Here is a 14,047-nt window from a genome sequence, read left to right on the forward strand (position 1 = left end):
GGAACAGTTCACGAATTACCTGGTACTGGAGCTGCATTACCTTTTACAATCTATACACCTCACTGAACCGAAAAATCACACCTACACCTATATCCATTACCTCCACCAACACACACACACACACACACACACACACACACACACACACACACACACACACACACCAATATATCTGTTATTTGCTTGTTTGGTTATGTCTATTTTTATTTACTTATTAATTGGTGAGGTGTGTGCAAGCGAGTGGTCGGGATAGACGGGAACGATGCAGTGTTAATCTTTCGGCCTTGGAATGATGGGGGAGGGTTAGGTACGACGGGATAAGTTGTTGTTGTTGCTGTTGCCCCAGGTTCATCTGAAACTACGGGGTAAAGCTGTCCTCCTCCTACAGTCCATCATCCACTTTTTGTGAGGTAGGGAGGAAATTAGGGACGTTTGTATGACCGGACGATGGAGCAGCCCAGTTATATCAGTGCCACCACGTGAAGGCGTCCCTCTCCAGCACCGGTGGGATATGTAAGTCCTGTGCGTGTGTGTTTGGTATATCGGTTAGCAGTCGAGGCAACTGTGTCATGATATTCACCACATCACAGCAGAAACTGGCGGAGAGGAGTGGCGAGGAGTAGACAGAATGAGCTCGAGGAATTGTGGGTGATGGGGCATGCAAGAGGAAGCTTACTTGGTGAATACTGGTGTTGTGAGTAATAGTAGATGTAGCCCCTGGTTTACATGAAACGTCAACCCAGTGGACTGCAGACTAAAGCTGCTCTACTCCTGCAGTCCACCATCCTCCTTTCAAGGAATAGGGAGGGAGTTCAGGTACAGTACATCTGTATAACCGTACAGTGAAGCTGCCCGGTTATATCTGTGCTACTACATGAAGGCGTCCCTCTCAAGGACCTAGTCATGTAAAGCGAAGGTGAGGGAGCAACAGATAAATAGAAAAATAAATAAAATAAAAAATAACAAGAATAAATCAAGTGGATGGGGTGAGCTTGAAAGGAGTGGGAGGGGTGGGCCAAGACAATGGTGAATGGTGGGGCAGGACGAGACGAGTATACCCAGCGATCAAGGGCGTTGCATGAGGGGCGATGCAGAGTGTAGGCTGGTGTAAGTTACAGATATCTCTTAGATGGTCGTTGTGTTGAGGGAAGGGGGAAGATGGTTAAAGGGAGAGGTGGGTAGAGAGGAGTGGGCAATTTGGGCCGGGATGGTGCCGGGTGGTTGGGCAGGAAAGGGTATTAAGCCGTGAAGAGATGAGCGTTGTAGGCTGACCAATATAGGAGTGGAGAAAGTATATTTTTATTTTAGGAAAAAAAAAAAAGCAAGAAAGTAAGAATACGCCTTTTATATACCTGGTTTCTCACGACTCAGGTAAAGGTCATAATTATGATACTACAGTGACCTGGGACTGACGTAAACAAACACACAAACATGCAAACCAGTCAGGTACTAATCGATTAGTACAGTACCACGGACGATCGCCTCCCCCAGCACTCTCACTGATGAAAAGTACACCAAGTAATATCTGAAAGAGAAGGTAGGAGTGGGTGACCTGTTAACGATTGGGTGAGCCGCACGTTTCATCTGTGGAGGCTGTTGACAGTCGCTGACGATCACAGCTACCGTTCTGATGCTCATGTGCTGAGGAATGCGCTGTCTTAAGGCGTGCTTGGTATGTTTCTTCCCCTGCTGATTTCGCTGTGCACTATGACTAACAAGCTAGACACATCGGCTGCTCGCAACTGGTGGTAAGTTGTGGCGACTATTATCCACTCACTTGATGTAGTGCTGCCTATCTGTTCATTCAACTTTATCATTCTGTCTCTGTGTCTGCCTTCCTCTCTTCGTATTTCTCCTTCTCTTTCCTCCCTTCCTGTCACCTTTTATTACTTTTTTTCTACGTCAGGCAGCTCGACAATGAATGACATGCCTATTGGCTTCACGTAACCCAAGAAACTATTTACAACGCTGGGTGGTAACAATATAATCAGGTAACGGGGTGATGTGGAGCCTGCTATGGTGCCCTAGCTAACTGGGTGAAGCGATACAAATGAGGCGTCCATCCAGGAACCAAACCTCCATACTCTTCCCCGTGCCTCGCTGTCACAGGTGCTATCAACCACAAGGGAATGTCGGTTCACTGCACGGGACGGCCCTGCAAGGGCGGTTGCTTACCTGCAGTTGATGAGTCTGCTCGGTTAGACAGACCGGGGTGATCATCAATAACAACTGCTCATAACTGATTCATAAATGGCCATCTGAATCTACGAATTTGCTCACACCTTCGTCCTCTCTGTTTTAAACAGAGAGTGTTTCTCAACCCTCAGACCTCGGGTAGTTTCCTGTGGTGAGTGAATTCATCTGGTGTTGGGAAGAGTTAAAAAAAGAAACAGAACAGAATGACGAAAAGAAAAGGAAAACAGATTAGTTTGTCCCTATGATGAAAACGTTAAGAATACGGCCGTAAGAGTGCAATCGAGAACAGCCTTGGTTAGGGTACCTAGCCTAAGTTAGGTCAATTGTAGGAATCAGTGTGGGTGAGGTGAAGGAAACGCATGTACAAAGCATATGCATGAACACAGGCGCAAAACAAAACATTAATGGAAGAGGGAGTTCCGGGTTGCCAAGCTCAGTGGAAAAAGGCAACAATGAGAGACGCTTATTGTGTACATTCATAACAGATTTTTCGATATTCAATACGTCACTGATATACCAGCACTCCGCGGCAGGCCAAACCAAATAACTTTTTACATTCAGCTGCGAGGTGTAATGCAGTTTCATGTTGGAAGGTGTTGTCAACACCAATACCATAAATTCATGCTCCAAAAATCTATGCAATAATTTTCGCACTCGTGGCCTCAGACAACAATATTTTTATTTATTTATACTGCACGCATTAACTCTCTTATGATACGGATAACTCTAGTATTTTATTCTAGCTAATGGCAGACGATTATTTTCATCTAAGTGAGTCATGGGGCCTGAGAACTGTCGTCTTCTCTACGATGTCTTTCCCATTACATTTTCGCTATCTCCAGACGATTTTATTTAGTTTATGAGATGCCTTCCTAACGGGGGGGATTAGATACCTTCACTGAGTCCTTCACCATCAGGTGCATCCCATAATCTGAACAAAAATACTCCAGTAAAGAATGAATAATTATATAAATAAACAAATCTGCCGTCCTTGGGGTCAGTGAGATAACCCTGTATTGCATCTGCTTATCGTTCTCTTTCTGCCACCAAGGTGGTGCAGACGGACTCTTTCATGTGGTGACAGATATAAATGGGCTGTGGTGCTGCCCGTTCATACAAACGTCCCTCAACTCTCTCGCAGTCCCCCAAAAGGTGGATAGTGACTTGTTGAAGGAGGACAGCCTAAGCCTGCATTCCACTGGGTTTAAATTCCAGATGAACTCGTGGCTGCAACAACAGCAACAACAACAACAGCTGCTGCTGTTGTTGCTGCGACTTTTTCTGCTAACGTGGAGGGCATGATCAAGTCGGGGGGGGGGGGGGGAACGCATTCGGCTGAGCACAAACCATAAAATCCGAAAACTAATAAACAAAACTGGCACTGCTATCAACACCTGTGACAATCATTAATGCAATTTCTCCACAACTGTTGGCTGAAATTGCGCAGGTATTATTGAGGGAGGAGTTTAGGTCAATATGTACTGTAGAAGTGACGTACCGGTACATAAACACATTCGTAATATGTAAAGTGAAGCATATAAACACACCTATAAGCTCAACCATAATGTGTAAAGTGACGCATATAAACCCGTCTATAAGCCCATTCGTAATATGCAAAGCTACGCATATAAACCCATCCGTAATACGTAAAGTGAGACAAATAAACCCAACCTTAATATGTAAAGTGACGTATATAAACATACTACTACTACCACTATACTACTACTACTACTATACCACCATCACCACCACCACCATCACCACCACCACCACTACCACTCCTATTTCAACTACTATACCACCATCAACACCACCACCAAATTTCACCTCCATCCACTTGGGAATTATATTGTGAAGATCAAAACCATGCTTCATAATACAGTTCACCATCTGGAGCTGTAATGTGAAGGTTAACACTAACCCTCATAACACTATCCGTTGGCCTCAATCATGCCAATGACCAACCATCTACTACTACTACTACTACTACTAGGAGAGACGTGATAGCTGCAGGGGTGGGGTTGCAAGAAATTTCCATCAACCCCCTCATTATCGGGACGTCATTTATGTAGTTCTTGTTACCGCCAGACGATTTTATTCTGCACAGAAAATGATCAATGGCAGTGAATGAAGATGTAAAACACATTCTCCTCTAACTAACTCCATCAGGACCAGGGGAACATTTGTATTTTCGCTACTTCTGATACCGGTAGATTTTATTCAATTTACGAAGGACATCTGGTAGTGAATGGAGTTAACCCTTTCAGTACAAGGAGGCCTTATTTATTCTAATCTTGTCGTATCCAGACGATTTTATTCAACTTGGAAAATAATTCAGTATCTAGTGTGTATCATTAGTGTATTTTCATTTCACTGTCAACATGATCTGTTGTTGCTTACATTCCTTATCTTGCTCTCTACCATATTTCTCCCTCCCCTGACCTAACATAATGTATATAATTTCCGATACCGAATCATGGTCTCATTTCCCAGTCAACGTGCTGTATTTTAGCTCACATTTCTCCACCTTTCACCACCACCACGTTTTTCTCCCAACCCTGACACAAGGTATAAAATATCTTTACCGTGGCATACATATAAGTTACCGTAGTACTGTATGCTGTATGTTCTCATTATCGTTAGCATGATACATTTTGCATATAGTTCTGCCATTTGCCTCTATCACGAATTTCTCCCCTTTCCCATCACCCTCTTACCTTCCCTGTCTCTCACCTCTCCAGTCTCCTGCCTTCCCTTCTTGCCTCTCCTCCATTCCTCTCTACCTTGCCTCTCCTTATTATATCTAAACTGCGTTGCATCCATCCTGTCCCCTAATCCCTTCACCTGTTACTTGCCGTGCCCCTCTCTTCACCAGTCTTCTGCATTCTTTCCCTGTCCTACATCCCATATCCAACCACCTTACCGTACCTGAACGTTCCTTTCTGATAATGACAATACTTATCATTCTGATCTAACATCCATCCCCTCCTTCATCCTGTTACCTACTCAGCCTCTCTCTCTCTCTCTCTCTCTCTCCCCACTAGCCCCCAGCCTTTCCATCCTACTTTACTTCCCAGTTCCACCTTGCTGCCTTCTTCTGATGCTTTTATTTTTTTCTCCTCTGATTCGTATCCCTAATCAAATCAAAGAGCCGAACATCAGCTCCCCCATTTCCTACACCTGTTACCTGCCTTGCCTCTTTCCTCACTAGGTCACTTGCTCTTACTCCTTGCCTCACACCCTTGTTCCCTCTGCCTGATCGTATGTGAACTTTCCTTTCTCTGATGGTAATAACAGCATTTCCTACACCTAACTTAACGTACGTCCATTTTGTCCCCTAAACCTTCTTACCTACCTTACATTTTCTCACCTGCCTCCTGCCTTTCCCTCCCTGGCTCTCTCCCCAGTCCCTCCCAACCTTCCCGCTCAGTCTGATCCTAATCGAAGAATGTGGATAATTACTATGCTCCCCATTATGACCACGCTTCCAACCATTCCCATCCCCCTGCTGTTACCTACCCACCTCCTCCTCACTTGCCTCCATCCCGTCTTTTCTTCCTGTCTCGCTCTCCTGTCTCCCACCCGCTATCCTGCTTGCCCCCTAACAACTATGATGCTGCAGGGGGCGTGTTTGGAGCCATGCAGGCGGTGGCCACGGCATTCCTGAGCCCCCTGACGGACCACTGGTGCAGCATACCTCAACTGGACCACTGGACCAAGGAACAGCGGTGGAACTACTCACTGCCCAGGTATGAAGATACTGATGATAGTAACGTTTAAATCGACCTCTCTCTCTCTCTCTCTCTCTCTCTCTCTCTCTCTCTCTCTCTCTCTCTCTCTCTCTCTCTCTCTCTCTCTTGACATTTGGTTTTATTTGTTCCAGCCAACGCCAGACAGTGTTATTTATTTGAGCGATCAGTATAGCCCTCCAGTATTTGGCAACCCTTTCAATATGGTAATGTCCTATATATATATACTGCATTATTCTTGCCACCGCCACACGATTACATTCAGTTTAGGATTGACGGAGCTAATACTATGTCTTTCTCTTTCACAATTACCCTTTTTCATGGCTGTAAACGCACTTCGATGTTTTATTCTGATTTTCTACCACTCTTCAGCAGCTTCAGTCGTTTCACCTTCCCTCCACCCTCACTCTTTCCTCACCCTCCATCACCCACCTTCCACGAGTTCCCTCATCCCTTTGTTCATCCATCTCGGTTTCCATCCCTCAATCCTCCATCGTTCACCCCAAGGTCTTTACTTTCTCTCCATCACTCATCCGTATATTCCACTCTCAGTTCCTATATCGCTTCATTCTTCCAACTCAGTTTTATTGCCTCAGTCTCATGAACTCTTCCCCACGACCGTCTCTCAAGGACTCATCCCAAGTTCCTGCTGTCTCCCCCCTAACCCCTGGCGATTATCTCTCCCCTATCCACTAAGTACTATCTCTCCCCTGACCCCTGGCTGCCATCTCTCCCCTGACCCCTCGCTATCTCTCCTCCAACTCAAAACTCCCATCTCTCCTCTAGCCTCTTCCAGTTTTTCCAAACCCTTCCTGCCTCATCCCTAACCCCTCCTATGTCTCCCAACCCTTCTAATCTCACATCCTAAACCCTCCTATATCTCCCACACCTCTTACCTCCACCTAATCTCTTCTTTTTTCTCCTCTTAACCCTCCTATCTCTCCTTGAATTTTTTTTTTTTTTGCCCTAACCCCGCATATCTCTCCCTGACCCCTCCAGTTTCTTCTCTGACACCTCCAGTCTCTCCTTAAACCCTCCATTCTCTCCCGACTCCCTCCAAATTTCTCCCTCACGTTTGAAGTCTCTCCTTAAATCCTCCTATCTCTCCTTTCACCCTCCATATTCTCCCTCTCTCCACTAGGGCCACGGTGGCAGGGATCGAGCAGCACTCCCGATGTGAGATGTACGCCCGAAACTACAGCGTGTTGGAGGGCGTGGCGTGGGAGGACAGACATCGCTACCTTCCTGACGAGGCCAACCTGACCATCGTCCCTTGTACCGCGTGGGAGTACGACAATTCTACCTTCCAAACTACGCTTATCTCGGAGGTAAGAACAGAGAGGCTGGATGACGTGAGATTATACTGGACTGGAAGAAAGAGGAGGGGGTTGGGGAGAAAACCAGCAAGATATAATCACCAACTTTATCATCATCATCATCATCATAACTCAATAATAAAGAGGAGGGAAATACTGAGTGTGGACGCTGGAAGACAGGCATGGGTTCCTTGCTAATTAGAGGTGTGGGAATCTGCCCTCGCTTCCTTGTATGGGCTGGATGTAAGGAAATTATACGGTGCCCTCCAAAGACTGGGTATCTGAGCGAGGTAAAGATGGAAGACTGGAAAAGCTGAGAGAGAGAGAGAGAGAGAGAGAGAGAGAGAGAAGCTAACCCGCCAATCGGGATGAAGGTCACGTGGCGCGGGGGCATAGATTCGAATCCTTAAGAGAGGTGGCTGAAAGTTTTTTGATCACTTAATGCCACAATGGGCGTAGGCCGGTCACCAGCCCCTTAATATTCTGGATTACGGAACCTTAACTTACGGCACCTGTGTGTGACTGGATTAAATTTTGCCGATTTTAAGGGAAAGAGAGAGAGAGAGAGAGAGAGAGAGAGAGAGAGAGAGAGAGAGAGAGAGAGAGAGAGAGAAAGAAAGAGAGAGAGAGAGAGAGAGAGAGAGAGAGAGAGAGAAAGAAAGAAAGAAAGAGAGAGAGAGAGAGAGAGAGAGAGAGAGGGGGGGGGACGAAGCGGAGAAGAAAACGGAGAGAGGTAGGAAAATTAATCAGAGGAGTGAAGGAAGTTAGGAGAGCTAATAAGATGGTTGAAAAACACATCATAATAAAAATGAGATGCAGAAGATGAATGCAATAGTAAGGGAAGAAAAGGAAAAGACAGGAAGGAAGTTAAAAATAATTTTTAAAACTGAAACTATCCTAAAGCATGAATAATGATTAAAAAATAATAGTAATAAAAAAAACCTCCGGGCAAAACTTAGTAAAAATCCAAAAATTCATTTTGTCACATTTCACGTTTTTCAGGAGGTATATGTGTTTGTATGGCTTTACCTTTTACTCACATCATCCTTTAAAAGACCGAAAAAAAAAAAAAACAAGAAATATGTAAGTGTCCGTATGTCCAAGGAGCAGTGTGACACATATGAAGCAGACTGGTGAGGAAATAAAGTAACAGTATTCAATTTGACAGGTGTTTGGATGAAAGAAAGAAACTAAGCAAATACAATGACGATGATTCAACTATTTGCGTCTACAGAAGAAAATATACTAATGAGTGGTTAGATCAGGACACAGGGAGAGAGAGAGAGAGAGAGGGGGGAGGTTGAGAACAAACAAAGGACACCTTTGATAGCTGCACCCATTCCTGCCCACCCCTGTAATATTATAAGGAAAAAGGAATAACTTTCTGGGTGCGGAGGAGGGGTGACCCACGGGGGTCATACCCTCTGTAATTTTGGTTCGAATGAAGGTCTACTACTGTGCAAAATTTTGTGTACGTACGTAAAAACTTTGCCCCCTGGGGACAGTCCCCCCTTGGAGGATGGCCATCAGGGATCCCATTCTGTCTAAAATGTGGCATGAGTGAAAGTCAACCTGTATGCAAAATTTCGTGTTCCTTGGTTAAAAAGAACGACTGTGCACAAAGCTTTAGGCCAGGACACACGGAAGCCGACCTCGCACCCCCAGGCACGTGGAAGGCGGCCTTTGGGTCCCCACCCTGCTTAAAACGTGGTCCCAGTAAAGATCTACCGTTGTGCAAAACCTCAGGCTCTAATTTAAAATATATACTTGGGTATTGTCCCCCTTGAGCCCGGCCGCCGTGTGGGACGGTCACTGTGGGTCCCACCCAATTTAAAACTTGGTCGGGGTAAATACGTACCAGTATGCACAATTTCATGATTCCACGGTCAAAAAATATGGATGTGCATAATGGCCGTGACGGTACCACCGGGGACTGCCCCCTCTACTGTGAGGGGTGATCCTCAGTGGTTCCACTCTTCCCAAAATATGGCCGGGGTGAACATCAACTGATATGCAAAATTATATGTTTTGTGGTTAAAACTTTGGCCGTGCATAACAACTTCGCCTGAGACCTTCAGGGGCCGCCCCTCCTGTAATAGGCGGCCCTCGGGATTCCCATCATACTTACATCCTACACCGAGAGAAGCTTTACCACTGTGCAAAAAATCATGTTCCCAGGTGACAAATTGGTCATGCCTAACGGTTTGGGGTGGGACATCCGGGAGCTGCGGCTTTAGAGGGTTCCACACTGCCTGAAACATGGCCGGGGAGGGGGGGGGGGCATTGTTCAATTTGCTTTCTCTAACATTCATCCCATAACACCTGTACCCTATTCTTCAAGCAACCATGGTACTTCTGTGGGTGAGTGACACTATGTGGGTCAAGTACATTTTTTGGTCGCCCCTGTGGATGCGGCAGAAAGACAAATTTGTTAAACGAAGAAGGAAAACAAACGGAGAAAACAGTCAAGGAGGTTAAAAATGGAAGACACAAGGAATGACAATAAAAAAGGTGAGGAAAGAGACAGGAAGAGAAAGAAAGAATGAAGAGAAATAGGATGAAGAATAGGAGAGGAAGTGGGAAGAGAAAAAATGAAGGAAGGACAAGCAGTGAGTAGAAAACCAAAAAATAAATGAAGGAACAAGGAAGGGAAAGAGAAGGATGACAGAAGCAGGAACGGAAAGAAAGGGAGAAGAGAAGGATGTAGATTAGGAGAGGGAATAAGTAAACTAAGGAAAACGATATAAAGAATAGAAAACTGGGAAGGGAAGAAAGGGAGACGAGGGGCAGGAAGAGAAAGAAAGGAGAAAATAGATGGGAAGGGAAACAAATGGAGAAGAGCCAGGAAGGGAGAGCAAGGGAGAAGAAAAGCAGGAAGAGAAAGAAATAGAGAAGACAGGGGAAGGGGAAGAAATGGAGGAGGCAGGAAGGGGAAGAAAGGGAGATGAGAGGTATGATAAAGAAAGGAGAGGGACGCACAAGAGGGAAAATAAAGGAAGGAGAGGAAGGAGAGACAAAAGTGGGAAGGGAAAGAAAGAAATTAAGGCACAGAGGGGAAACAAAGAAGGAAAGAAATCAAGACGAAAAGTAATAAAGAAAAAAAGAGAGGATATAATGGGGGAGGGGGGAAGAAACCGTGAAGGGAAAAAAGGAGAAAGAGTGTTGCAGGAAGTAAAAAAATAAAGATGGACAGGAAGGGAGAAGAATATAAGACCCAGTGCAGGGAAACATCAATGGACTGTGTGTGTGTGTGTGTGTGTGTGTGTGTGTGTGTGTGTGTGTGTGTGTGTGTGTGTGTGTGTGTGTGTGTGTGTGTGTGTGTGTGTGTGTGTGTGTGTGTGTGTGTGTGTGTGTGTGTGTGTGTGTGTGTGTGTGTGTGTGTGTGTGCAGGGGCTCCGAATACGCTACTCTCTCAATCGTGGTGAGAAGAAACTGAAGAGGGAAAAGAAAAAAAAAAACAGGAACAAGTAAATTACTGAAAGACGAGCGGAATGATGAATAATGTGATTTAAGAGGAGGAAACAAACGAATGGTATGAGATAAGCAAAAGGGAAAATAAAAGAAGGAGTGAAGGAGAAAGGAAGATAAAGACAAGCGAGAAGAAGAAAGGAAAAGAAAAGAAGAAGATGGACAGGAAGAGAGAATAATATAAGCTCCACATGAATGGCCTCGTGTGTGTGTGTGTGTGTGTGTGTGTGTGTGTGTGTGTGTGTGTGTGGAGAATGGCACACAGCAAAGGAAGTAGGAGAGAGGGACCGCTGTGATGGATGCGGCAGAAGTTGTGGGAGCTTCTGTCATTTTTCATGTTTTTATTTTCAATATTGTTAGCTGTGAGGTTAATGTTGCTTTTTTAATTGATATGATGGATGAAGATGAAGTTGCTGATTGTGACCTTCATTTTTCAAGTAATTTTTTATGTAGGTGACCGTAATGTTCATAACTTTAAATTTTCTTAATATTTTGGTGTTGATCGTGAGGATTACAACATTTCAACATTTATGAAAATTATTATTCTGAGGTTTTTGATGCTTACAAATTATCTTGGAGTTGTAATTTTCCAAGATTTGTATAGTGTGAAATTTATCACTTTTCAGTTTCTCTATATGATGTTGACTGTCAGAGAAACAATAATCAAAGCTCTACATGAAAGAAGTTGTTAGAAAAAAAAAATGGGGTAGGAATGTAACAACTACATAAAGCATGCACATGCGTAGATAAAACGGAGGGGGAAAAATATCTGTGTACTTAGATCAGAATGAATAAAGTTACACCTTCCATTATGCAAGCTGGAGTAACAACCAAAGGCATCAGTAAGTAATCCAGCATCAAATGGAAGACCTATAGCCAAGTTTGGAAATTTCGTTTACTGGGCAGATTCAACAGTGTGTAAGAAAGTGTGATGTGGAGGCTGATGAGGCTCGGAAACTGACAGTGATCGAGATCGTAGGAAGAATTATTACATCCCTTTTTTCCTCGGTGATATGATAATTTTTGGACTGACTCTGCTGGCAGGTAATATGAAGTTCATAAGTGTGGAAGTTTATGTCTGTGAGATGGTGTCAATATCGCAGGAGCTTCAATGGTGAGGGAATCAGAGTATGGCGTTTCTAACTAGGCAGACTGTTCTATCAGGTTTTTTCTTACTCTCCGGACCCTACCTCACCCCATGGTGGTAGTGGTAATACACCATTTACTGCCAGACTTGGACTCGAAACCACAGTATCTCCTCGACAAACTGCTTTTCCAATGCCTAATATAACTCTCCCATTTGTACAAGTCATGTCACTGTGACAGCAATACATAAAAACCTCAGTTCACCTGACGGGTCCTCCACCGAGCCAAATGTGTCCTTCTCTCCAGAATCTTGAAATTAGGCAATTTTTTTCCCACCCGATCCTCCACGTAATCAGCCGTTTTTCGTACTCCTCCTTTCAATCAGACGCCCCCCTTGTGATCAGCCCAGTATCACTGGGGATCTAATCAGACCCTGATCAAAGCTTCATCAGACTCGTGGTCAATGCAGTTCTGATGAATTAACCTTCCAATTAAGTACTGGTCACATTTTTACCAAGTGACACCACTCCAAAAGATTTTAACCTCTGCGCGAGGATCCCTCTTGATTTTGATTTTGACTAACCCTACATTATTTCATTTGGCTTAGGAGAAACGCCCATGGACTGAGGAGAGAGAGAGAGAGAGAGAGAGAGAGAGAGTTAACACTTACAGCACGAGGATGTCGTTTATCTCAAGTAGTGTTACCAGCTTATGGGACGTCCCCGGGTTGAAGGAGTAAATTATATCAGATGCATTAAAAAATAAAAAAGGCGAATTTATAGCCTAACTAAAACTCCTCACGCATACAGTAAGATCTATGCTATGCTCAGTGATGCACAATGAGATTCAGCTCATACTTTTAAAGAGTCGTTTATTCTTTTGCTCTCAATTCCAATCAGAGCCCTACTTAGGCCGCAGTTTAAACCCATCAGTTAGTATCTACTGAGGTATATTTTTGGCATATTCTTGCAAACGCCAGATATCAGACAACTAAGCCCCTTTGCACAATTACAAATCAAATTGAAATCAAGCCTTGAACACAGCAAGAATCAATTAACACAACACAAAAATCCTAAAAATACATACTTATGGACGTCCCAATGAACAGTCTCTGTCACTTACAACTCCCTCTATATCTGATTAAAATCGTGTGTAGTGACATTAACAGTGGTTCCAGTACCAGGCACATCAGAACGAGAACCCAGTGGACTGCAGGAAGAAGCTGCCTTTCTCCTGCAGCTCACCATTCTCCTTTCGAGGGATAAGATGGGAGCTGAAGGACGTCTGTATACCCAGACAATGGAGCAGTTCGGTTATATCGGTGTCTTATTTTTTTCCCCCCAGATGATGAACATAGCAAGGAAAAACAAATTAAATAAAAAAATATCCATACACCAGCACCTACAATCGTCTGTCGCAAGCTGGAATAAACTACCAGACAATACACGATCACGCGTATTTATCAATCCTCCAATCGAATCCCATCAACTCCCCAATCAAAATTCAATCAAAACCCAATCCAGTCACTAAAAGACCCCCCCCCCCTTCAGCTCAGACCCTTGATCCGACCCTAATCAGGCTTGGTTTGGTTTTTAGAAGTCACCCTTGTAACCAATCACAACTCAGCCTCCAATCACCATCTTAACACAAATTAATCCACCCTCTAATCAGGCAATTAATCCATCTTCTGATCACCAACCAATCCACCCTCTACCCAGTCAATTAATCCACCCTCTAATCACCAACCAATCCACCCTCTACCCAGTCAATTAATCCACCCTCTAATCACCAACCAATCCATCCTCTACCCAGTCAATTAATCCACCCTCAAATCACCGACCAATCTACTCTATAATCGATCAATTAGTCAACCCTATAATCATCAACTAATCTACTCTCAAATCAGTCAAGTAATCCACCCTCTAATAACATCTACTTCACTCTAATCAGTCAATTAATCCACCCACCAGTCACAACTAAGTCATATTCTAATCAGTCAATTAATCCACCTCCTAAATCCAACTAATACACCCTCTAGTCAGTTTATTAATCCACCCCGTAGGACGACGTAATCCCCCCTCTGAGCCGCTAATTGATCCTCCTTCTAAATACCCTCTAATCACCAACTAGTCCCCTCTCTCATCACAATCTGATTACAGAGTAAAATCAACCTTCTTTTCGCCATCTACTCAGACCACTAATCCGCCCTCTAATCATCAACTAATCCGCCAT

General features: G+C 44.2%; 1 protein-coding gene across 2 annotated transcripts in view; it reads left to right on the forward strand.

The window, feature by feature from the left end:
- The window catches only part of LOC145393426 (organic cation transporter protein-like), a 157,099-nt gene that overhangs the window by 74,680 nt on the left and 68,372 nt on the right, over nucleotides 1-14,047 (forward strand). For both annotated transcript variants that reach the window (XM_080267523.1, XM_080267522.1), the window contains exons 3-4: nucleotides 5,819-5,945; nucleotides 7,087-7,273. In XM_080267523.1, the coding sequence (XP_080123649.1) occupies nucleotides 5,819-5,945; nucleotides 7,087-7,273 (314 nt within the window). The remainder of the gene's footprint in view (nucleotides 1-5,818; nucleotides 5,946-7,086; nucleotides 7,274-14,047) is intronic.

The sequence above is a fragment of the Coenobita brevimanus genome, chromosome 24 (genome assembly GCF_032717465.1).
Source record: "Coenobita brevimanus isolate Jiangsu-jjx chromosome 24, ASM3271746v2, whole genome shotgun sequence".
Lineage (NCBI taxonomy): Eukaryota > Metazoa > Arthropoda > Malacostraca > Decapoda > Coenobitidae > Coenobita > Coenobita brevimanus.